The 24,297-nt window shown below is 38.6% G+C and overlaps 1 protein-coding gene across 4 annotated transcripts; it reads left to right on the plus strand.

The window, feature by feature from the left end:
- The first annotated feature begins 133 nt into the window (after positions 1-133).
- On the plus strand, positions 134-23,902 carry lipeb (lipase, hormone-sensitive b). 4 transcript variants are annotated; one of them, XM_081388757.1, is made up of 15 exons: positions 172-273; positions 692-720; positions 3,235-3,269; positions 7,791-8,032; positions 8,375-8,659; positions 9,440-9,530; positions 10,948-11,093; positions 11,689-11,874; positions 12,482-12,634; positions 14,953-15,097; positions 16,414-16,641; positions 17,779-17,919; positions 20,763-21,007; positions 22,910-23,170; positions 23,345-23,902. In XM_081388757.1, coding segments are annotated over exons 2-15 (2,568 nt in total). In that variant the 5' UTR covers positions 172-273; positions 692-718; the 3' UTR covers positions 23,753-23,902. The 4 variants fall into 4 exon arrangements, with proteins under 4 accessions (XP_081244885.1, XP_081244882.1, XP_081244883.1 ...); XM_081388758.1 differs by lacking the exon at positions 172-273 and adding an exon at positions 394-457; XM_081388759.1 differs by lacking the exon at positions 692-720 and having other exon boundaries at positions 134-273.
- Positions 23,903-24,297: the final 395 nt, after the last annotated feature.

Below are 24,297 nucleotides of genomic sequence, written 5' to 3' on the forward strand. Positions count from 1 at the left end.
CTAAAAATGGGCAGCATGTGATGGGCGGTACTAGGAAGAAAGAACTATGTGATAGGTGCTTTGCGGATTCTCTGGCGCGTTATTGGCTATAGATTTGAATGTGGGCGTGGCCGTCAGTAAGGTAGACGGGCTGGGTATATCCAGACAGAACAGAGGTGGGAGGTAATGATTCGTGTGTGAGGAAGATGGCGTCTTCAAAGAAGTCTGGGAGCGGTGTTCTTGAAAAAACAGTAAACAGGAGGCGCTCGGCAAAGCACAAAGAAGTTCCAATAGGTATATTCTCTTTTAATAAACATAACCGCGTTTAAAGGGGAGGGGGGAGCTGTCGCTTGTAGATGACACCCGCGCTCCCGGTTAGATAGTTCCAGAAGTGTCAAAAAGAAGATTAAAATCCGAACGTTTACTGTGTACAGTAATGCAGGACCAAATGTACCACACCGTATGAGTAACGTTACTGGTATTTCCTTACTAATATGTAAACAGTCATTTTGAAATCTCTCAAGAGGCTGTAGCTCTAAACCAACAGGCTTTAATCACGTTTGAACTATTTAGTGTAATGCAATAGGCTAAGTTACATCGTCTACGCTAACTGTAAAACTGTAGCTAGTGTAGTGTATGCATTGATGACATTTCCACGTAAATTGATTACATTGTAATACATTGATATAAACTTTGCTTTCACTGTTCTTAGACAGGAGAGACTATACGTTTGAATGACATGTGAGTACTTGCCTTAACTTTGCTGTAGTTCATCAGGGTATGCTTGACTCATGAATGATCGAGACTGTGGTGTGGATTTAAGCTTATAATCACTGTGTATGTAGTAAGTGTTGCCTAGATGTTCTTAAACATTTTCTCTTTAAGATGGTTGTGAAGATATGTTTTGACCTCAATTAAAGGCAACCTGTTTGACTGTTATTAAAAAACCACTGTGGGCTTTGAAATAACCTTTTATTTAACCACACTATTGTTGAAATGGTGCAAGGAGTTGAAGTTCCCATGTTCTCTCTGTTGCAACGGCAGAGCGTCACTGGCTGTTTGGTTTCAGGTTTTCACCATAGACCCCTGTCTTGCCCAGAGGATCAGTGTGAGGATTTGCCATCTAAACACACTAAGCCATTTTAACTGAGTTTTTGCATGTGCAGAAGAACAGTATGAAAAGATTTGTAGTCTTGTACATTCATATATTGAACATATCAGGCTGTTCACATTATGTATGTTCGGTATAAGTAAGTTGTGTCACTTGCTGTTGTTGTGTTTGGATGAGAGTGAGAGGAAACTGTTGAGATGATTTGACTAAAATGACAACATAATCTGGGACAAAGGTCAGCTTCGATCCTTCCATGATTCCTTGCGGCTATTGTAGCTTATGCTAAAAAATAAGCTGAAAAATTCCGATTTGACAGAAACTAATCTCCAGTAATGTACTTTTATAACAAAAATAGTGCATTACATGAGTGATGTGACAAAACTGTGTTGTATGTGTATTGTATTAAACAATAATTAGGTAAATTTCAAATGGTCTATTATTTATATCAAAAGTAGGCCCATGCTTCAATTTTTTTGTGTAGCATTTAAATGTACTTCTCATTTCTAGCTAGGTCAGACATAATTTAAACAGACAGAGAACATCCCAAGCTATTTTAGTTTTTTCTTTTAATTCCAACAAACAGTTTGCCTTTTGAAGTATAAAGAAGTAATTTTTCCTTAAGAATTGATATAAGATTGGGTCTTTAACATACTCACCTGTGTTATTGCTGCCATGCAATTAAACTTGGTGTATTGAAGTGCATTTATGGTTTGTGAAATGTTCATTAGACAGTTAATATATTCTAAGGAATAATATTGCATATTGTTTATTCAGTTTTTGATTTTGCTTGGAAAAATGTAATTGATAGGGATGCGTATCAGTATAATAATAGAATGTTTTTTTTTCATATTACACTAATTTAATTTAATTTAATTTAATTTTCTAACTCTGTTAAATGAATTTTTGTTATAAATCCCTTTTTCTTCATTTAAAATGCACTGTGATCGTTAAATTCCGTTGTGGCATTGATGTTTTTATAATTATTTTTAGTAACTACAGGTTACTAAATGGGACTACAGGTGAAAATTAGCATTTATGCTATAACCTGGCTCATTTACAGTCTGTACAGAAATGTTAGATTGTTCATTAATGTGCACTGTCCCAAATAAAAAAATAAAATAAAAAAGTATTTCTTCTTATTATTTTTAATATCAGCTATAACAAATAGTTTTCTGTATTGGCTAATAGTTATCTGTATTCATTTCAGTGAGTCCCTAGTTATTAAATGTAATCTAATGAAACTAATGCCAACATTGTTTACTATGTGTAGTTTTTTATTTAGTCAGAAATACATTTTAGTAATTAATGTATTATACAGTGTGACATGCATATTACTGTTTCGCCATATGACGTAGGCTAATACAACCATTGCCAAATAATAGATGTCGGTATGTAACCCACAACTTTTGGTGTAGCAATGACCAAAAAAATAACATTTTTAGAGGTCATTGTTTGTGTCTGTCTGTACCAGATTTGAATCGTCCAGTTAGGCTGAAGGTCACTGGCCAGTGTCCATCCCCTGCTGATACAACCAATAGAAACAAAGGTTACTTAGGCATAGGCAATTGTGGGTTTTCATCAGGTAGAGTCTAGTTGGTCTTAGGACACAGTTGGCCTGGATCCTTTTAAACAGCAAATTCTCTGTGTGTGTGTGTGTGTGTGTGTGTGTGTGTGTGTGTGTGTGTGTGTGTGTGTGTGTGTGTGTGTGTGTGTGTGTGTGTGTGTGTGTGTGTGTGTGTGTGTGTGTGTGTGTGTGTGTGTGTGTGTGTGTGTGTGTGTGTGTGTGTGTGTGTGTGTGTGTGTGTGTGTGTGTGTGTGTGTGTGTCTGTCTGTGGGGCAGTGAGTAATTTGTTTTCATTGTACACTGGGTGAAAAGCCATCTCACCATAACAGAGGGACAGTTGGTATGGGAGAAAATAACAAAGCTGTAAAGGAAGGAGGAGTTCACAAAAAAGAAGAGGGGATGAAATAGAAAGTGACAGAATGTCATGCCGTGATCTGAGGGGACAAACAGGTGGGAGGGAGGGCGATTGCAAGCGTCCAATCGAAACACTCTATCTTACTGTCTTCCCCTTTTGTTTACCTCCCCCTTCCCATGTCTCTATTTCCCTGGCTCCATGGCTGTGCTGGTATTGAGGGGACAGGACGCACAAGGACTCCAGCATGAGTTCAGAAGAGGGTAACGTTCAGATTCTCCAGGGATCAGTCCCTGCATGTTTTTGTGTGTGTTTTTTTAGGTTGTAGACTGTCACACTTAAGCTCCGCTTTGCTCCCTTGTATCCCTTACAAGTGTCTTGTTGCTCCTCTGCTGTGGGTTGTGTTGTATGTTTTATGGGTAAATTGTATTCATGTATTTTAGCGCAGTGTCACTTAAAAAGCAGGTGTCCTTGCAGTAGTTTGGCATAGCTGGCTAGGCCAGGCTTTGGCTGTAGATATGTTTGGATGAATTGAGAAATACTCTCATTCAGAGAAAGACAACTTTGGGTAGGCTTTGTTTTTCTGGATGCAGCTGTTTTCTTTCTTTGTGCTTTGATTGATTGATCCATTGGGATTGCGGTACTAATTGGAATGAACGGTGTTGATTGATAAATGTTCTACTTACCATCTTCTGTCCAACAATTGAATTAGCCAGCAGTAGCAAATAGGGACGTGTTCAACGACTCATTTAATTTAAATTAAATAAAAATACATAAAATAAAGACATTTTGCAACCGACTAGTCTAACTGTTTCTTACCACTGCAACCACTCGAGTGTCCGGGAAATCAAGAAAAGAATCGCAAGAAAAGCTTGACGTGTACTGACAACTATACATAATTTGAGCGTATTCTCTTCGTTGGGATGATACAATTTAAAGAAAATAATTTATTAATTTTAAAATGTAACTATAACATGACTGTAATTTAAACGTAGTCGTCGTAAAAATATAAAGGGAAACATTAGGACTAAATGTGCAAAAAAGTAGTCTAGCAGCAGCATATTGTTTAATCGACTAGTCTCACGCATCACTAGTAGCAAATATACTAAATTTTCAGATATTTGCACTTTTTGCAGCCATTTCAGGAGAAAAAAAATGCCATTCATTGTCAATGCAAAATAAATTAATACTTGTATTCAGCTAGTTTCATTGATCAGAAGTGACAGTGCATTTATGAAATATTTATATTTCAAAAAAATGCGGTTCTTTCATCAGAGAATCATGAAATAAATTCTATGAGAGCAACACACCCTATATTGCCCTTAGACTTCCATTGTTAGGGGATTTTTTTTAATAACTCTTTTGTGGTTTGTTTTACAAATTAGATTAATTTAAATTAAATAGAGTTTTTATAGATTTGTCTGCCTTTTTCCTTTATAAATGGGTCAATAGCCTTGAATTCTGTCGCGTGTTTTTAGGTGTCCTTTGCTGTGGTAAACTGGTGCTGGGAAGTCTTTCATTGACTAAAGGGATTGGGTGGTAGGTTCTCTTGTTGCACATGTTTCCATAATGAAAAACGTAGATAATCTATGGGCATGAGGTTCATTTAGTCAGGGCTCTAATAGCTTCTGAACTGAAACCCATCACAGCTGTGAAAGTCATTACTACATGAGCCAAACTAGTTTTACAATAGTTGTTTGATTATATCTCAATGGAAGCAGTTTGAGCAGTGACACAGTAACATGCTTGGTTTCCCATGCAGATTAGGACACTAATCTCTCAGGTCTGGCTACAGCCTTTAGAATAAGGACAGGGTACAGAAATGGAAGAGAAGAAACGACAATCCTTTTTGAGAGAGGAAGATGTAGGCTATTGTTTGTTTTTAACAATGAAGGGAAGAGATCACTGCCAGTTAAAGAGGCACCATGGGATACTTTGTCAGTTGAAAAAGGGAGAGTTTGGAAAGTCAGAGAAGAGAATGACTGGACATGTGATGGGTGGGGTTATCTGGGGTAAAGGGCAGAAAGGAAAGGGCCAAGGCTGTTTTAAACCCATATGTGCAGCAGATAAGAGGATATCTTGGGAATTCAGCTCTAAATAACACTGGACATGTAATGCATGTAAGAAAATATTGTCTGAACTATTTTTGCATTGACAAAGTAAGCACTTTGTATTCAGACATTCAAAGTTCTAATAGTTTTTGCGGTTTGTAAAAATATCTTGCAACCACAATGTACAGTAAACTAATACAAGCTTTTGTACGTTTGTCTTTAACGTTGCCTAGGTTATGATTACCCTTAGTTGTGGGGCAATGCCCTATCTTGGATTATATAAACGATTATATACAGGTGCTGGTCATAAAATTAGAATATCATCAAAAAGTTGATATATTTCAAGAATTCAACTTAACAGGTGAAACTAATATATTATATAGACTCATTACATGCAAAGAGAGATATTTTAAGTCTTTATTTGTTATAATTTTGATGATTATGGTTTACAGCTTATGAAACCCATGAAATCAAAATCCCAGAAAATGTGAATATTACATGAAATCACACAGTAATTACACAGTGATACCATGGTCATTGAACCAGGTTTTGGTTCTTTTGGCAGTGTGGGCCGGTGCAAATCCTGCTGGAAAATGAAGTCAGCATCTCCATGAAGCTTGTCTGCTGAAGGAAGCATGAAGTGCTCTGAACATGTCCTGGTAGACGGCTGCGTTGAGTGGACAACACAGTGGACCAACACCAGCCGATGACATGGCTCCCCAAACCAACACAGACTGTGGAAACTTCACACTGGACTTCAAGCATCTTGGCTTGTGTGCCTCTCCATTCTTCCTCCAGACTCTGGGACCTTGGTTTCCAAATGAGATGCAAAATTTGCTCTCATCAGAAAAGAGGACTTTGGTCCACTGTGCTTTATTAAATCCAGAGTCAACGCAGCCGTCTACCAGGACATGTTGAGAGCACTTCATGCTTCCTTCATTTCCCAGCAGGATTTGCACCTGCCCACACTGCCAAAAGAACCAAAACCTGGTTCAATGACCATGGTATCACTGTGTAATTACTGTGTGATTTCATGTAATATTCTAATTTTCTGGGATTTTGATTTCGTGGGTTTCATAAGCTGTAAGCCATAATCATCAAAATTATAACAAATAAAGGCTTGAAATATCTCACTTTGCATGTAATGAGTCTATATTAGTTTAACCTGTTAAAGGGATAGTTCACTTTGACATTAATTTTTGATATGTTTTAGCTTACCTCAAGGGCATCCAAGATGTAGGTGTCTTTGTTTCCGCAGTAGTTTCAATTTTGATATTTTTAGGTCAAACCGTTCTTGTCTGTCAGTCATATAATGCAGGTCTATGGTCACTGTCTCAAAACACAAGCACAGAGTCCAAATTAAAACAATTCCCCATCGTCCAAATGAAACAATTCCCCATCATAAGTACACATTGATGGCCTAAGACACGAAACGAGCGGTTTGTGTGAGAAAACGAACAGTATTTATATAGTTTTTAGCTCTTGAAAACAGCACACGTCCAAATGGTCTGACGGCGCGGGCGAGTATAGATGTATACATAGATGTCGCCTTGGCTACGGTTTCGTTCCAATGAACTGCAGTAGCGAAGGCGACATCTAGTGTATACATCTATACCCGCATAGATATATACACTAGATGTCGCTTTGCTACGGTTTCGTTCCAATGAACTGCAGTAGCCAAGGCGACATCTATGTATACATCTATACTCGCCCGCGCCGTCAGACCATTTGGACGTGTGCTGTTTTCAAAAAACATGAAATGACATGTGTGCATATCAAAAATGAATTTCAAAGTGAACTATCCCTTTAAGTTGAATTCTTGAAATAAATAAACTTTTTGATGATATTCTAATTTTATGACCAGCACCTGTATATGATCTTTAATTGTAAAACATATGAATGTATTGCTTAAATACAAGATGCATTTGCTTGCATTTGTGGTTTTTTATTAAATCATAAAAAGCTGAAGGTTTGTTTATGGTTCTGCTTTTCCTGCATTGCCTGCTGTTGTGAAGTTGCTTGTGATTCTCTCGGTTGTCAGGTTGCTGAGTGCAACAGATTGACCTAGTCACCTGTATTGTCTCTGTATCTGGCATGTCAATCTTGATCAGATAAATGTGCATGAGTGTATACAGTGGCTGGCTGACGGCCATCCGTCACTGGTTACTCAGTATTATGTCATGTGATCTTGTCCACAGCTTCTGTTTCCTGTAGCTTGCTGCCCTTACTGTTTCTTATTTTCCTGTTGAGAAAACAAGCAACAGTAGTGTCTTCAAGATGAGTGTGTTGTATTGTAATATGTTTGAATAGAGGCTATTAGTCGTGTTGTTGTATGTGTGATAGTGGTAGGACCTATAAGCTATAAGTATGTTTTCATAGACACTAGACAGTGAAATTATTTTTTTAAACATTATTTTACAGTAAAAACATTTTAACATCTCTAAAACAATAAATGTACTTTAAAAAATTGCACACACACACACACACACACACACACACACACACACACACACACACACACACACACACACACACACACACACACACACAAAACAACCATCTCAGGCCATTTAACCTTATCATTTTGCTCTATAAAATGTTTATAACCACAGTCTGCACAAATTCTTGGCTTTTGTCTTGAGCTTAACCACTCTTTATTGGCTTTAAAGTATTTCAGTGTGTGTGCTAATTTGAAGTAATTCTTGTGTCCTCAACTCATCCGATCCCCTTTAGTGATGGACACCAAGGCAGTTTTCACTGCCTTGTTTGACGTTTGTGAAGAAAATGCCGCCTTTTTCTCTGGGGCCACAAAGGGCCAAGCTGGGGATGCAGCTCAGCGCCTGGTGGACGCCATGACCACCATCCAGGAACATGCCCGGTGCCTGGAGCCTGTCATCACTGGATTCGCTGCCATCTACCACCATTTTGACTTTGACCCTCATATCCCAGCCAATGGATATCGCTCCCTTGTTAAGGTGCATTTCTGACTGTGTGTTTAATGATTTTAATGAGTTAGCTTAAGGGCAAGAGAAGTCTTTCCTACCTGCCTCTTTCCTCTCCCTGCTGTAAATAGCAACATCAAGTGCATCATTATCAGAAGTTAGTCATCACAGGTAACTGTTTACATATTCTGCTTTTGTTAAGCTCATTTCTGCCAAAGGCATGTTTCCTTAGTCCTTCCACGCTTGTCTTTTCTATGACTTTGTTTCTCTCAATAAGCAGGTTTACATTGCACCTCCTTTCTCCTGCATGATGCATTTGTGAATTTTTCCCAGCATACACCTCAATTCATCTCACTCTGTCATCCTCTTCCTCAGGTGGTGCGCTGTTGCCTCCTCCACATCATCCACAAAGGGCGCTATATCACATCCAACAGGCGAAGCATCTTTTTCCGTGCCAGCCACAACGCGGCAGAGATGGAAGCATACTGTAGCGCTCTGTGTCAGCTCAGGGCACTTCTCTATCTAGCTCAGAGACTGCTTCATGACAACAGTCACGGCAACCTCTTCTTCCAGGAGGAAAGTGGCCTCAGTCAGAGCTTCCTGAGAGAGTACGCCTCCATGCATAAGGGCTGCTTCTACGGCCGCTGTGTTGGATTTCAGGTGTGTTTGTTCAAGAGCGCATAAGCTTGTGACTCACAGGATTCCGTTGGCAAATGATTATCACGTTTCTACAGTTTCTACTGTAATGTAAGGTTGGAATCTCAAGTAATTTCAACAAAACCATTGTTGCTAAAAAGATTCAGTTTAATGGAAGAACTAAAACCAAAAAATCGGTTTAAAGATGATTAAGATGGGTTTTCCCATAAATGTTTCTATAATATAACAGCAAAATCATAAATAGCCATTTTTACATTGTTTACCTTTTGCATTTTAATATTTACACTACACACACACACACACACACACACACACACATACACACATACACAAAAAGGTTCACTGGCTTTCAAAAGTTTGGGTTCAGTAAATTTAAGTCAATTAATGGATGCGTTAAAGGATGCATTAGATTGATCAACAGTGACAGTAAAGACATTTACAATGTTACAAAAGATTTATATTTCAAATAAATGGTGGTTTTTTTTTTTTACTTTCTATTGATCCTGGGGGAAAAAAATCCACAATTAAGAGATTTCCACAAAATTATTTAGCAGCACCGCTATTTTCAACATTGATATTATTAAGAAATGCTTCTTGAGCACCACATCAGCATATTAGAGGGATTTCTGAAGGATCATGACACTAATTTTAATAATATTTCACAATACCATTTTTAGTGCATTGCAGCTTTGGTCTATCAAGTATTATTATTATTTTTATATATATTTTCTTCTGCCATATTTTTCATGTTTTAAGATGAATATCTTGTTTTCTTTCCTTTAGTTTACTCCTGCCATTCGTCCATTCCTGCAGTCAATTGCTATTAGCCTGGTTGCCTTTGGAGACAATTACAAGAAGCATCAGTCGGGAATAGGTCAGTATTGCTGTCACATTCAGCCTAGTCTAATAAACCTTCTTTTATGTGCCTCCTGATTTATGGGTACAGGTCACTATTTTACACTACTCTTTGCCAGTGTCTGCACAGCAGGTTTCCCTCTTGTGTTAATTTAGGACACAAAAGTGCAGTTGTATACACTGACCTGCAGAGGCATTCTAATATTGTTTCTTGTGCTGAATGCTGCACTCTAGTGGAGGCAGGAGATATTGCACCACATGGTGAGTAGCTCTCACAGAGGGTGGAATGGATGAGAGAAATTTCTGTCCTTCCCAAACCTGTCATCTATTCTGCTAGTATATTACCTTTTTCCTCTTTAGAGATGATTAGCGCCTGTGCCTACTAGGGGTGGGAATCTTTAGACACCTCCCGATCCTGTCTGGTTCTGATTCTGGGAATCACAATCTGATTTTACCGACTTTAAGAAAAATTCACAAGTAAATTTGATATTCAGATTACTTATATAATTACAAGTACTTGTACATTTTGAAATGCAAGTGTATTTAAAAAACGAGCTGTCTGTTGGTAAATGGGTTTTGTATATATGAATATACTGCATTCTAGACGGCATATATTATGTTTTCGTAGAGCATTTGGAAAAGAAAACCCTAAAATACGTGTACCGAAATGCGTTTCTCACAGCGCATATCCTGTGCAACGAAGTCCGTGTTTGCCCTTGTGTTTCTCTTCAACCCCTTGTATTTCGCTCATGAACCTTAATGCAAGTTTATAGAATTGTTCGATGTTTTTGTGTGTGTGTGTGATTGGTAGCAAACAGAATATGGCTCTCTCTTGTGCAGGGGTTCTCAACTCTTGCCCTCGAGGTCTACTTTCCTGCAGAGTTTAGCTCCAACCTTGATCAAACTCACCTGTCTGTATCTTACTAGTAATCCTAAGGAGCTTAGATAGCTTGTTCAGGTGTGGTTGATTCGGGTTGGAGCAAAACTCTGCAGGAAAGAGGATCTCGAGGGCCAGAGTTGAGAATCCCTGCTCTAGCGCTCACAAGTGCCATTATAAATATGCAGGGGGAAAAACTAAACTCTGGATCGATTCTGAAGTTTGAGAAGAGAACCGTGATGCATCTGATAATCTTAGTTTTTCCTCCCACCCCTAGTTCCTATGCTGTGCTTCAGCATGAGAGCAAGACTGGTGGTTACAGATCAGTTCTCACTTTAAGTGTCTATTGATGTTTGTAAATATTAAACTAATTGCTCATGCATGTTTGTCAAGGTAAGATGATTGAGGTCACTATTATTTGTGTGTTTCTGTTTGTCGGAAAACCCACTTTCATTTCTTCCCCCCTGTTTTACTGTCCAAGTAGGATGCCCCTGGTGTGATATGCTAGTTATGTAGACAGGCATTCATCTAACTGTCTATTTGTCTGTGTTTCTCTCAGGTGTAGCAGCCAGTTCTTTCCTCACCTCTGGGAAGTATGCCATTGACCCTGAACTGAGAGGTCGGGAGTATGAACGCATCACTCAGAACCTGGATGTTCATTTTTGGAAGACATTCTGGAACGTTACAGAGACTGAACTTTTATCAGTTAGTATTAAACATATGTGTGTTTCAGTTAGGTCATCACAATTAATTGAGAGAAATTGAAATTGAAAATGCTGCTTGAAATGAAAGAAATTTTGCCTGAAGCATATTACCACTGTAATAATAAAATTGTAATCTTCAAAATAATAATGATAATTCAGTATTGCTATTACTAATTATATATTAATTATATTACATTACATTATATATTTGAACTGGGGTTAAAAAAGTGAGTGCAAATTAACACTGGGCCCCAGCTAAATGTGAAATGTAAAACTTTCTACATTTTAAACGCATTTAAAGGATACTGACAGCAGATTGTGGGTAAAACATTTCAGTTTTGATATCTTGGCTCTTTCAGTAGAAATATGAGATACCAATTGTTCAAACAGTTCAAATTGCTTTGACAATATTTGTCAAATATTCCCTTGAGTTATAAAACTCCTTGCACCAGTGTCTTTTTAATATACTCAAATCTTTTGCTACAACTGTTCAGATCAGATTATGACCAGTCCAAGTTCTCATAATGCAGAGTTCAATTCACATAGTAGAAAAAGCTTTCTCTCATCTCTCTATCTCGCTTTCTCTCTCTCTCAAGGGTCTGATGTCTATAACGGCCACAACCGTGAAAGTAAATCGAGCTCTTTCTGTGCCCCCTATGCCCTTTGACCTGCCGTTGGTGGCGGATCCCACCCACACGGTGACCGTGTCTCCTCCAGCAGCTCATATCGGCCTGGGACCTGTGCAGATGAGGTTGATCTCATATGAGCTGAGAGAAGGACAGGTACATACAGTTCATATTGATGTCATTGACCATCTTAATTAGTCTTGAATGATAATCATCTCAATTTTTTTCTTCCTCCTCCTCACAGAAGCTAAAGCATGAACTTTTCATTCGAACCATAATTTGACTACTTTGTTCTTCAAAGAGAGTCATTTTTCCACTATACATGCTCTTCTCTTGTCAATAAATAAAAAAATAACTATGGACAGAAAGCAAGGAATGAATAATGAGGTGTGCTTAGCTAAATAAAGCGGTTAAGCTTTTATCCTTTTATCTCCTTTTATCCTTTACTTAAAGCCCTATAATTCCTGATATACCTCTCTGTGTCATGGGAGGACTTGAATTGGTTGCAATGTAGATGAGTAAGATGTGATGGTGTTTAAAAAGCCTACTTGCCTTCTCTTCACACCCTTTGAACTCTTATTGATCCAGCTGAGGCGTAAACTTGTTTAAGAACCATGCATTTAATTACACGTCTCTTGTCTAAATGAGAGTTTTTGTCTTTGTGTGGGGCACAGAGCTTCAAAGAGATTCAGATGTTCCATAGGTTGCTCTTTATTGTTCTGGTGCTTCTAGTCCATTTTATATTTTTATTTTCTGTCTTCAGGACAGTGAGAAATTACTAGCACTGTGTCGCTCGGAAGGGGGCCAGATATCTCTTTCTTTGGGCTTAAAGCCGAAGCGCCACCCCCCTTCCCCATGGCTGGTGTTGCACTTCCACGGAGGAGGCTTTGTGGCTCAGACTTCCAAATCACATGAGGTATCTCTTCGCCTCTTCTGTCCTTACACATCCTATATGCCCCCTTTTTCATCCTACCTTAAATCATGCAGACCTGTTACTTTTAAGTTATCAGGCATATGATTTACACCTGAAAATCGTAAAGACTTACTTTAAATCTAGGAAGCAGAATATCATAGAGCCTTGGGGTGGGAATAAACAATGAAATAAACATAACTCATTGCAATATTTCTTATTAGATTTAAAATAAATAATTGGACAGTCCCAGTTTTGATGTCATTTCCACCACAACAATTTTCCCCTAATAATTTTTATTTACTAATGTGACAATGTTTTGATATGAAAAATGAGACCAGTGATGTGTGAAGAAAAATCAAAGGTAAAGTCACTTAGCAGAATATTTGTGTGTCATTTCAAGCTATAATTTTGTCAAATGATATTTAGGATTAAAAAATATACAAATATTTAGGATGCATAAAATGTTAGCTGTGAAATTAACAGTAGCAAAATAAAAGTGTTTAAAAGTGTAAAAGGGTTTTATTTAAAGTGCCATTTCCAACACAGAATTTAATTAAACAAAGCTTCACTTAAGATGTTGTGGAAATGACACTGTGGTGAGAATTAAATTTTTTCCTGTGATTCATGTACGTCCACTGTTGGACATTGTTAGTGGACAAATTCAATTGTTTTTAAGAAAGTTTATTTTCACAGATGTGCCCATAGTTAAAGAAATACCAAGATTCTACAGAGCATATTTTACTGTTAGATTTATCCTAAGTGATCTTACTTGTTCATGGCATATTTATTTGAATTTTGAATATTTTATTGTCTTTAGACATTGACTGTAGCCACTTCTATGTCTGATTACTCATTTAGTGGTTTTAATAGTGCCTCTTCTTTTATGCAGAGCAGCTACTTGGCAAGCAGTATAACTTAAGATATTGGTAATTTGCATTTGATTGTGTCCCGTGTCTCATGAAAAGTATAAGACTAAGTATCAAGTATCAAATTATCACTGCACTCATGCAAAATTCACACAAATATCTCACCATCGGCAGCCTGCATTCTTGACACATTGCATTAGCTGCTTGAACGAGCTCCACTCAACAATGGACACGTTGATATGAAATGTAACTGGCAGTCAGAGCAACATGTTGTGACGCCTGTCAGCACGCATCATTCCTTTAAACTACTAAACAAATCTTAGTGTGAGCATCTGTATCTGAGTATCTGTATCTAAGTATCTGAGAAGAAATATGCTCTTTCCCTAAGTGTTTTCTCTTAATGCTTGGTGAGGCATATTTAGACGGATATTCAGGGTGACAGAAGCTACTTGAAATGAACATTTAGTGTTGAGGACCCTATTTCAGGCTCTTTTCAGCAGTTATGTCACACTGAAACCACTTTCTTAAAGCTGGAAACTACAGGAGGTCCGGATTCAGAGAGGAATTAGAAGTGTGAGCTAGGTAAGCAGTTTAGGATTTAGAACTACTTAATTGAGACAGAAGTGAAATAAATAAAGACATAATATAAATAGTCATATGTACTACATTTCAGAATAAAACATACTTCTCGTTCATTAATAATGTACGCTTCTATTACAGTTTGAACATACTACATCTGACATGTTGACAGTGGCATTATCATCAATTACAGCCGTGACACTGTTCCCTGCTATATATATGAATATGACAACCCACCTCATGTGGCCTCATGGGATAATTGTGTCCATTGGATACACACTTTAAAATCTTAGTGGAAAATTTAGGTAATCTGGATATTTTTACATACTGTATGCCTACTGAATCCTGCATATTTAGACGTGCTGCACATTTGATGTGTTGCGTTTCACATACTATCTAGTAAGTAGGTAGCCATATTCAGACTCCGGATAAGTGAGTATAGTATTGAGGATTTGGTGTATTTCTGAGTGAAATGAGAAACATGCAGGGCAGGATTGGTTGGATTGTAGAAAGTGGGAGTTACAAACTAAATGGAGGCAGGTCTGAATGCAAGTTTGCAACCTGTTGTGGAATGACATGTTGCTGGAGGGGAGGGATTGAAACCACGTTTTTGATTTAAAAAACGTTAACATGAATTAAAGCAACGTGCACTGAAAAAATCATTAATATTAATGCTGCAACATTCCATAAAAAATAAGAATTGTCAATTTTTACATTAAACCAAACAAATACCATATTCCCTGTAAAGTGCGAAGAACAAAAGGAAGAAATAACTAAACCTGAAAATCCTGGTGTGAATTTTTCGACATAGTTTATGATTTCTAATCCTTAAAAATGTGGCAGTTTTTTATTCTTTTTTTCTCTTTTTCTTTCCAGCCATATCTGAGGAGCTGGTCTCAAGACCTGAATGCCCCCATCCTTTCAGTGGACTATTCTCTGGCCCCTGAGGCACCATTTCCTCGGGCTCTAGAGGAATGTTTCTATGCCTACTGCTGGGCCATCAAGAACCACAACCTGCTAGGTAAGAGGAATAGCGCCTTCTTTATACTTCCTTATCACATGATATTGTGATTCATATTTGTTTCTTAAAGTTGTGATGAAACGGAAGTAGCGACAGATATTTTTTCCATTTTGTAATGTACATCTGAGTGTACAGAGCTTATCAAAAATGAAAAAATATTGGACAGGGACTTGGTTTTATCCATCGTTTGTTGATTGGATTTTGGGATGTCGGTGTTGCATTGATAAGTGGAGGCAGATGAACGTGAGCTTGCAGGAGTGGGGTTTAAGCAAACTAAACGATTAGAGAAGTCCTGCACATGTCAGCAGAGAGAAGTCTTTTGTTTTCACCAGAAGGTCTGTTTATGACATTTTGATTAAACATTAAGAGGTCAAAACATTTTTTTTAAACAAAACGTGCATGATGAAAATTGATGGGGTGAATTTTCATTGCATGCCCACTTTAAGCCTCCTTTCTATGGTACACAATTTGTTGCTGGTTCATTTTCAGTGGAGTCGGCACTCGGCAGTCGACCTTTTTTGTCCCAAAAATCTTAATTACACCAGACTGCTGATGGCACAAGTCAAGCATGATTTTGTCTTTTCATGGTTGACATCAATCGGAGGTGATTTTATTCACGACCAATAAAACGGCATTTAGCTTTTACGTGGTCCTTCAGCTTTTATGAGTACAAAACCTGCATTCCAACCCACATGCGAAAAATTTGTTTCTTATAGAATGTCAGAACACATTTTGCAGAGAAATATTTTATTTTAATCATTTAACACTTTAATGAAACTGAATACAACATTTATAGTAATTGAATCATCCATCTACCAGACTGCTTTTTACATTTTTTTTTTTATTTATTTTTTTTAAATGTGAACTTTTTTTGACATTGTATGATTCAGTCACTTGATTAGTCCTTAGGAAAACTGATTAAGGTACAAGACACGTGAAATTGGCCGACTTGACGATCTGTCATACTGTTGTACTGTGATGGTGTCGAGATCCTACAGGGAATAAAGATGCCTATTGAAACTCAGCTCACACTCGGTCTGATAACAGCAGCGTAAACATATTCATCATTCAGTGTTTTCTCACCTCCGCTATGTATCTTAGGATCATGACGCAGGTCTTGCACTTCTAATAATTCTCTTTTGGTGTGAAAACCACACCACATCAGTGATAAAAATATGACCTAATTTTAGAATTATGGAGCGTATTTATCTTCTTGATTCTCTAAATAATCTATTTTATTTGATCTATTGCTTGTTGCTTCATTTTCTGCTTTGCGCCCCCTTTCTAATTATCCTCTGTGCCCCTCTCTTTCTCAGGTTGGACCGGTGAGCGTGTGTGTTTGGCCGGTGACAGCGCAGGAGGAAACCTGTGTGTGACCGTGTCGATGCGGGCCGCTGCTCACGGCGTGCGCATGCCGGATGGCATCGTCGCTGCTTACCCCGCTACCCTGCTCACCGTGTACGCCTCGCCATCCCGCCTGCTCACCCTCATTGACCCTCTGCTACCCCTCAGTGTGCTCTCACGCTGCCTCAGTGCTTACGCAGGTCAGTCTGGAACCGTAATAGGTTTTTATGGCAAATAGTGCTGTGTTGTGACTCGGGTTATTAGCAAGCTGGAATGGTCAGGGCTGATGCATAATTTATCACTGGTAAAAATGTAGCATATTCACAATTTAGGGAGTGCAGACACCTTAATGATGATGAATGATTTCAACAAGTAAAGTTAAGTGAAGCCACACACATCAGGAAATGATTAATAGGTTTGTATTTTGTTATAAATGATTTGATTAGTAGTGTTTTCAATCATAGTAATGATAAAGTCAAATCAATGGCCCAAGGCTTGTATTGTCTTTTCTCTGCAGGTTAAGTGTAGCAATGTTTTCTTTCTGTTATAGTAGTACTGGATACTAGGGGTGTAACGATACTCTCATGTCACGATTCGATACATATTATGATACTGAGTGAACTCACAATACGATATTGCAATACTCCAAGATTTATGGTAAAAGGTTAACAAAAAATGTACTGTTGATTAAAATGCAAAATTTGGAATTACATTGGGGGTGTAAATGAATAGGCTTGGACAATGGTGACACCAGAATAAAAATTCATGATTCTGGAGCTGAAAAACAAATTATTTTAGATTAATATGCTTGCACTCTTTCACTGACTAGATATATTTAAAGCCACTTTTTGCTGGTAATATAAGACATTTGGCACTATCAGGACATATTCCCCCATTGCATTATTGGTAGTTAATGTAGTACTGACACTAAAACTCTGAAAACTTGAATTTTTTCATGCACAGTAATTTTAATTTTGTGTGATTTTTTTTACACAGTACATATTGTCACTACCCACTCTACATATTGTTGTATTTTTGTATTGCGATATATTGTTACACCCCTTTTTTTACAGATTATAATATAAGAATGTCTTAGCATTTGGTTTCTTGCCTTTTTGCTTTTATGAACGCTCCACAAGATATTTGTGACTTATTTTGAGATATTTTTATTATAAAATGTAATATTGTATATTAATATTGTTTTAAATTACATTTACATTTTTTTGTTTATTTGTTTGTTTATATGTTGATTGAATCCTACACATTCAATTTTGATTTTTCCATCCCTACTGTATGTTATTTGCTTTCCCCCCTTTGTCCTCCTCTGGTGTGTGTAGGCACAGATCCACAGGTGGAGAAGCAGGTGGAGAAGGTGAGCACTTTGAGCATGGTGAGGAGAGATACTGCCTTGCTGCTCCGAGACTTCAAACAGGGGGCCTCCAACTGGATCCATTCTCTGCTGGATAGAGGAAGTGCAGGTACATGTATAGGGCTGAAATGGAGCGTATTCTGTTTTAGAGTGTACTCATTGTGCCTAGTGTGTCTAAACTGTATTATATATATGTCTTTTTATGATAATAATCCCTACACACACTGATGATGATGCCTTTGTAATAGTGCAGCTGGCTAATTATTTGATCTGCTTTAATTAGGTTTAAATTAAGGCACACAAATCCCTCGTAGCACTCTGCTTTGCTTGACATAATTGGCTCCATGGTGATAATAGCCATTTGTTCAGAGCTATATGTGGTAGCTTCTGAACTCATTCTCCAGCTTGTGGTGCGTGACCCACAGATGGTTTTGTGGAAAGTGGTCCTTCTGAGCATGTGCTGAATGGAGGCCCTGATTCAGTCTGTATCTGTCATCTGTTGTTAAAGCATACCTGGAAGGCTAATGTATGCATGGTCCCACAACCCAATTGTATTTTGTGTTAGAACTCCACAATTCCTTCGGTTCCCATTTTATATTAAGTGGCGTTAAGTACTATGTACTTACATCAAAAAATAAGTACAATGTACTTATTGTGTTCATGTTGTATTGTAAAACACCTTTGCTGCTAATGAGGTGTGATACAGGTAAGGTTAGGGACAGGTGTGGTGGATTGGGTAGGTTTAAGGGTGAGTTAAGGTGTAAGGGAAGGGTCAACTGTGTAATTACAAATGTAATTACATAAATTAATTACAGCTGTAATTGCATGCAGGAATTTTTAAAATGTAAGTACAGTGTAAAAACATGTAGTTACACAATAAGTACACTGTATCAAATTATTAATTTCAATGTAAGTACATAGTACTTAAAGGGATACTCCACCGTTTTTTCATATTAAACTGTTATTCCCTTAACTAAGACGAGTTGATACATACCTCTCTCGTCTCAGTGCGTGCACTAAATCGCTCTGTCTTGCGGCGAAACTTTGTTAGCACTTAGCTTAGCCCAGTTCATTCAATATGGGCCAAGCAGAGAAGCTACCAAACACCTCCACGTTTTCCCTATTTAAATACAGTTACTCGCGTAGTGTAACTCGACCTAGGACGGTGACACAAAACAATAGCAAGGAATACCATAGCAAGTGCTTGGAAGCACTTCGACTTCAGCGCAGTAATATCTTCACTCGTGAAAAATCCTCTCACCGGCCCCCACTCCCTCTAGTGAAGATATTACTGCGCAGAAGTCGAAGTGCTTCCAAGCACTTGCTATGGTATTCCGTCATACAATATAGTTATCCATTTTACACGCTTAGAAAAGCGCAACGTTTTGTTTTGTGTCACCGTCCTAGGTCGAGTTACACTACGCGAGTAACTGTATTTAAATAGGGAAAACGTTTTTCCCTAGAGGTGTTTGGTAGCTTCTCTGCTTGGCCCATATTGAATGAACTGGGCTAAGCTAAGTGCTAACAAAGTTTCGCCACAAGACAGAGCGATTTAGTGCACGCACTGAGACGAGAGAGGTATGTATCAACTCGTCTTAGTTAAGGGAATAACATAGTTTAATATGAAAAAACGGTGGAGTATCCCTTTAAGCCACTTAATATAAAGTGGGACCTTCCTTCCTCTTCTCTCTACAGCAGTATTATGTTTTACTCGGCACCCCTTTGGCCTCAGTGATCTTCCCCATGATATTGCAACAACAGTAGTTCAGCCCCACCTCCCCTGCTTCAGTTGGTTGCTACCAATTATTTTAAAATTGTTATTATTATATTAGAATCCTATACTTTTTTTGTCTATGAGAATGAAAAATAAAACACTAAGCACTAAAAGTATTTTTAAATGCTAAAGGTGAATTTGGGCATCACAATATTACAAAATGAAAAATGTTTTATATTTGCTGAAGATGTTATTAGATAACAGCAAAGGTTCACTAAATGAGCGAGCACAGTTAAATATGCAATATTGATAATATTTGCCAATAATAGATATGGTACTGATGTTTTGCATTTCCAATTAAATTATGTCCAAATGCTCACCTCTGACTGTATCTGCATTTGTAGTCTTATTTTTATTGTGGTTTTGATTGCATAGCCAAACAGCTGAACTGAAAATGGGCTACTATCAACCCTAGATCTCATATCATTTGAGTTCATTAGCTCTCACAGAGAGAGAAAGAGTAGGGCTGTGCAGGATGTCAATGCGGTGTGGCTAAAAGGCATAATTAGTGTGGTGTCACACACAACACAAAGCATTCTAATTGCCTCATGATGGCCATGAATTCATTATTCACTATACCAGCATAGCTGAGAATAGTTTTTCCACAAGATTATGGCTATGGGCAATACAGCTGTGTTGTGGCTGGTCAGTTGTGTGTGTTAATGTCTGTTTGTATGGCAGTTTGAGGGCCTTAATATTTTCCTGGATGTCTGTTTAATGCCACACACATGCACTTCACTTCAGACAGTCACATGCCTTACCTCTCTCCCTGGCAACTGTTTCCTCGCCAACAGCCTCCACCAATGTCCAATGAGGGTCTTTGTAATCCCCCACCCCTGTTGCTTAAAATTCCTACTCTGCCCATTTGTACTCCTTTTACATATTTATTTACTTTTTCATTTTGCCTTTCTACATATTTGCATTGAGACATGTTTCTGGAAGCATATGTGCTCTATAAGATTTCGAAGAGGAATTTCCTCTTTTCCAGCTTAGAAATTACATTGGGAATTCAGGATTTACCTTAGTTTTGTTGTTCCACCATCACATTTGGGATGTGCAACATCAGTCAATATATGTGACTTTAAAACATCCACATCACCAGGGTGTCCTTGAAATGACATTCATTGTTACTATTACCTCTAAAAACAACCTAAATATCTCTCCTTTTTTCTTTTCAGACTCTGTGAGAAAGAGCGTTTCAGAAGCTTCTCTGACCTCTCCTCACACAGACCCTCCAGTGTCTGCCAAGCTGTCTGAGCGCTCCCATGGGAAAGGGTCTATGAAGAGCCAGACTTGCCAGGACTTGGGCACCCATGCTAACAGCAACGTGCAGAAAAATGTCAGCGAGACCACCAACCACCTTAGCACCACTACAGCCAACCACAGCTCCATCCTTGACATCACGCTGACACCCGAGAGCAAGGTACAGTTCCTCATCTTGTGCTTTAAAGTGGCTTAATAAAATGTCTGTTTTCACCGTGTTCCTAAAGCTCCCGTGGTGTCGAAGGTCTCTCTTTTACAGATTGCAACAGTGAGTCATATTAATCATCCAGCTGATTTGCATTCTACTAGGGTGCCAATCTCTGCTACACAGCATCCATCAGGCTGTTTTTCATGGCTTTATGAGTATGTGAAACATATGCCAATATTTGCGCTGATTAATTTGCGCTAGAGTGAGAATGACCTAGCCTTCAACAATTAAACAGTGTTGCTTATATCATAGTCAAACATAACATTTAAATAACAGACAGTCCATTATTTGGAAGAATCTGGTATGTTTGCTGGAGTGCAGCACAGATGTTCGCACACAGTATCAAATTGCCATTGGTGGCAGAAAAACAGGAGTTTGTTATGCCACAATTAGCATCAGAGTCAGAGCTGTGGCAGAACACAGGCTGTCTAATGCACAGAATTAACTGGCCTCTTAACACTGCCTGTTTTGTAATTGCTTGCAGTGAATTGTTGATCTGGTTATTTTAGTCTGGTACACTGTGTGCAAATAAATCGCTTAGCTTTTTTTGATTCTGCACAATTCTTTCACTGTATTCCACTCTGTCCGGCTTAGTGGAGTGAGAAAGGGTAGTGCTGAGAGTTAAGTAGTTGTGCAACTCTGAGAAAGTGCAAAGGATTATGCTGCAATGATGTCACTTGGATTTTTGGATGCCATTGTTAAAGCATGTGTTAAAATCCCACAGAGAATCCCATGATACGATGACGTCAATTGCTGGATTTGAAACGCTATTTTTTACTGCCTGGTTCAAATGAATCATCTCAGCCTCTCTTGAACCCATTCCCCATCTCTGTTCCTCTATGTTTCTTATAAATTTCCACTGACCTATATAAGAAAAGATTTAAAAAATGCATCACAGTTTCAACAAATAAAAACAGCACGACTGTTTTCAACATTGATGATAATAAGAAATAGCCTAGAAATCTAGGCGCACCCTAGCGGCAGCAAAATTTATTTTGCAGCCAGTTTGGTCTAGCATCTCTCCGTTGACTTTCGAGCTAGAAATAACAAACTCAGGTCAGGCCAATCACATCGTGTATAGAGTAGGCGGGGCGGGCTTAACATAATGACGACAGAGTTGCAACGGTTCCCTGCTACTTAAAAACAAAGAATGGCTGCTGCTGCTGGCGAACAGCGGTCTTTCGAATCGGCTTTGGCTGCGACTCTGGAGGACTTGGAGTTAAGCTTTTCTTTGAGAAAAGAGCAAAGAACGGCACTTAAGTCATTTTTAAAAAAGGAAAATGTGTTCGGAGTTTTGCCGACTGGATACGGCAAAAGTTTTAGTTATACCAACTAGCCTTCTTCGTTGCTCTGATTGGTTGTAGCGCTGTCCTATTGCGTGCAGAGGGATTTTGAGAGACAACCGTTTATCCCGCCCCTCGGATTGAGCTGTGCCAATGGTGAGTTGCCAGACCTAACATCTTGATGTAGGTCTGGCTTGCCAGGCTAAATAAGAAATGTTTCTTGAGCACCAAATCAGCATAGAATGATTTCTGAAGGATCATGTGACACTGAAGACTGGAGTAATGATGCTGAAAATTCAGCTTTGCCATCACAAGAATAAATTACAAATGTAAATTGAAAAAAATGTTTTAAATTGTAATAGTATATCACAACATTACTGTTTCTGTATGTGTAATCAAATAAAAAAGTTTTACCGACCCCACATTTTAAACATAATTTTACAAAAGAAAAAGGAAAAAAACAAGTATGGCCATAATGGAGATGTTTCACTTTGTTCATCTGTCCTGGATGAACCTTGTCGCCTCACTTTCATATTTTATTGACCTCCGTTTACCTCCACCTCTCTCCTAGCCCGAGGATGTGAGTTTCTTCCTTTGCAAAGAAGTGGATCCCTCTGTGTCAGAATCCTTTTCTGCTGTGGCCATTCCGCCCCCTGCTGGTGAGGAGGACTCTGAGACACCCCGGGAGTTTCCAGACGGCTTTGAGCCTCTGCGCTCAGAGCAATTAGCAGAAATGAACGTACAGAGCTCTCCCATCGTCAGAAACCCTTACATGTCCCCCCTTCTGGCTCCAGACAGCATGCTAAAGGGACTACCTCCCATACACATAGTGGTAAGAGTGACCAAAGACTTTTTACAATTGCTGAGTTTAAGAAGATGTGCTTGGTACTTCATTTTAGGATGAGAAAATGATTTTAAATGCTTTCACTCCCCTCATAAGCACATTGTAGATATTTTTATTCCGTTTGCCTATGTCTGAGACTCTTCTTCATCCCCCATTTCTCAGGCCTGTCATCTGGACCCCATGCTAGACGACTCTGTAATGTTTGCCAAAAGGCTGCGAGATGTCGGTCAGCCAGTGACCCTATGTGTCGTGGATGACCTTCCTCATGGCTTCCTCAGCCTGTCACAGCTCTCTAGGGAGACACGAGAAGCTGCTAATGTATGCATGGAGCGAATCAAGGATGTCTTCACCATGAAAGACCCTCCGCCAGAGATGCGCAAACACCGCAAATTGGAACGGACCATTCAGAAGACTTCTTCTGCCAAAATAGATCACATTCAACTTTCGCAAGTGACCGTGCTGGAGGAGGAGGGGGTATCTGTTGGGGGAGAAGCTTCTGTTGTGGATGAGGAGGGACTTGCTGGCTTTTACCCTCCCACTAAATCTGGATCTGAAAAGATTCCAGCTTAGAATTTTGGGCTGGTTTCATTCTGAATGATACCAAAAGAGAGATACGTAGGCCAGAGTAAGGTCATGTTATGTGAATAACACATTATGTGAATGATTATAATGGATAAGAGTATATAGAGAAAAATAAAGTAATTAAGCAATTATTAAATGATAACTTAAATAAGAGAACATTAAAGGACAAGTTCGGTATTTTACACTTAAAGCTCTGTTTACAGATCGTTTCTGATGAAATAGAACGGTTAAGATTAAAATTTGGACACATGCTGCTGTCCCGAGAATTTTAGGTTTATTTCGCTTTCCCCAAAACCTCTAGAATGGTGCACTGGAACAATCCTTCATAAAACGCATTAAACTTTCGTTTACAAAGACGTGAAACTCACCGAGTGGTCAGAGGTGTCCACTGATATGCTCACACAAAAATCGCTGCAAAAGATGCTTTCCAACAGGTTTTATCGTAGTTTTTGTCCAACTTCATTGTATTGGGTGAGCTGTGTGAGGTACGGTATTACTCCGCCGCTTCTTCTTCTGCTTCTTTTGTGTATTCA

The sequence above is a fragment of the Scardinius erythrophthalmus genome (genome assembly GCF_964197995.2).
Source record: "Scardinius erythrophthalmus genome assembly, chromosome: 16".
In the NCBI taxonomy this organism is placed as follows: Eukaryota; Metazoa; Chordata; class Actinopteri; order Cypriniformes; family Leuciscidae; genus Scardinius; species Scardinius erythrophthalmus.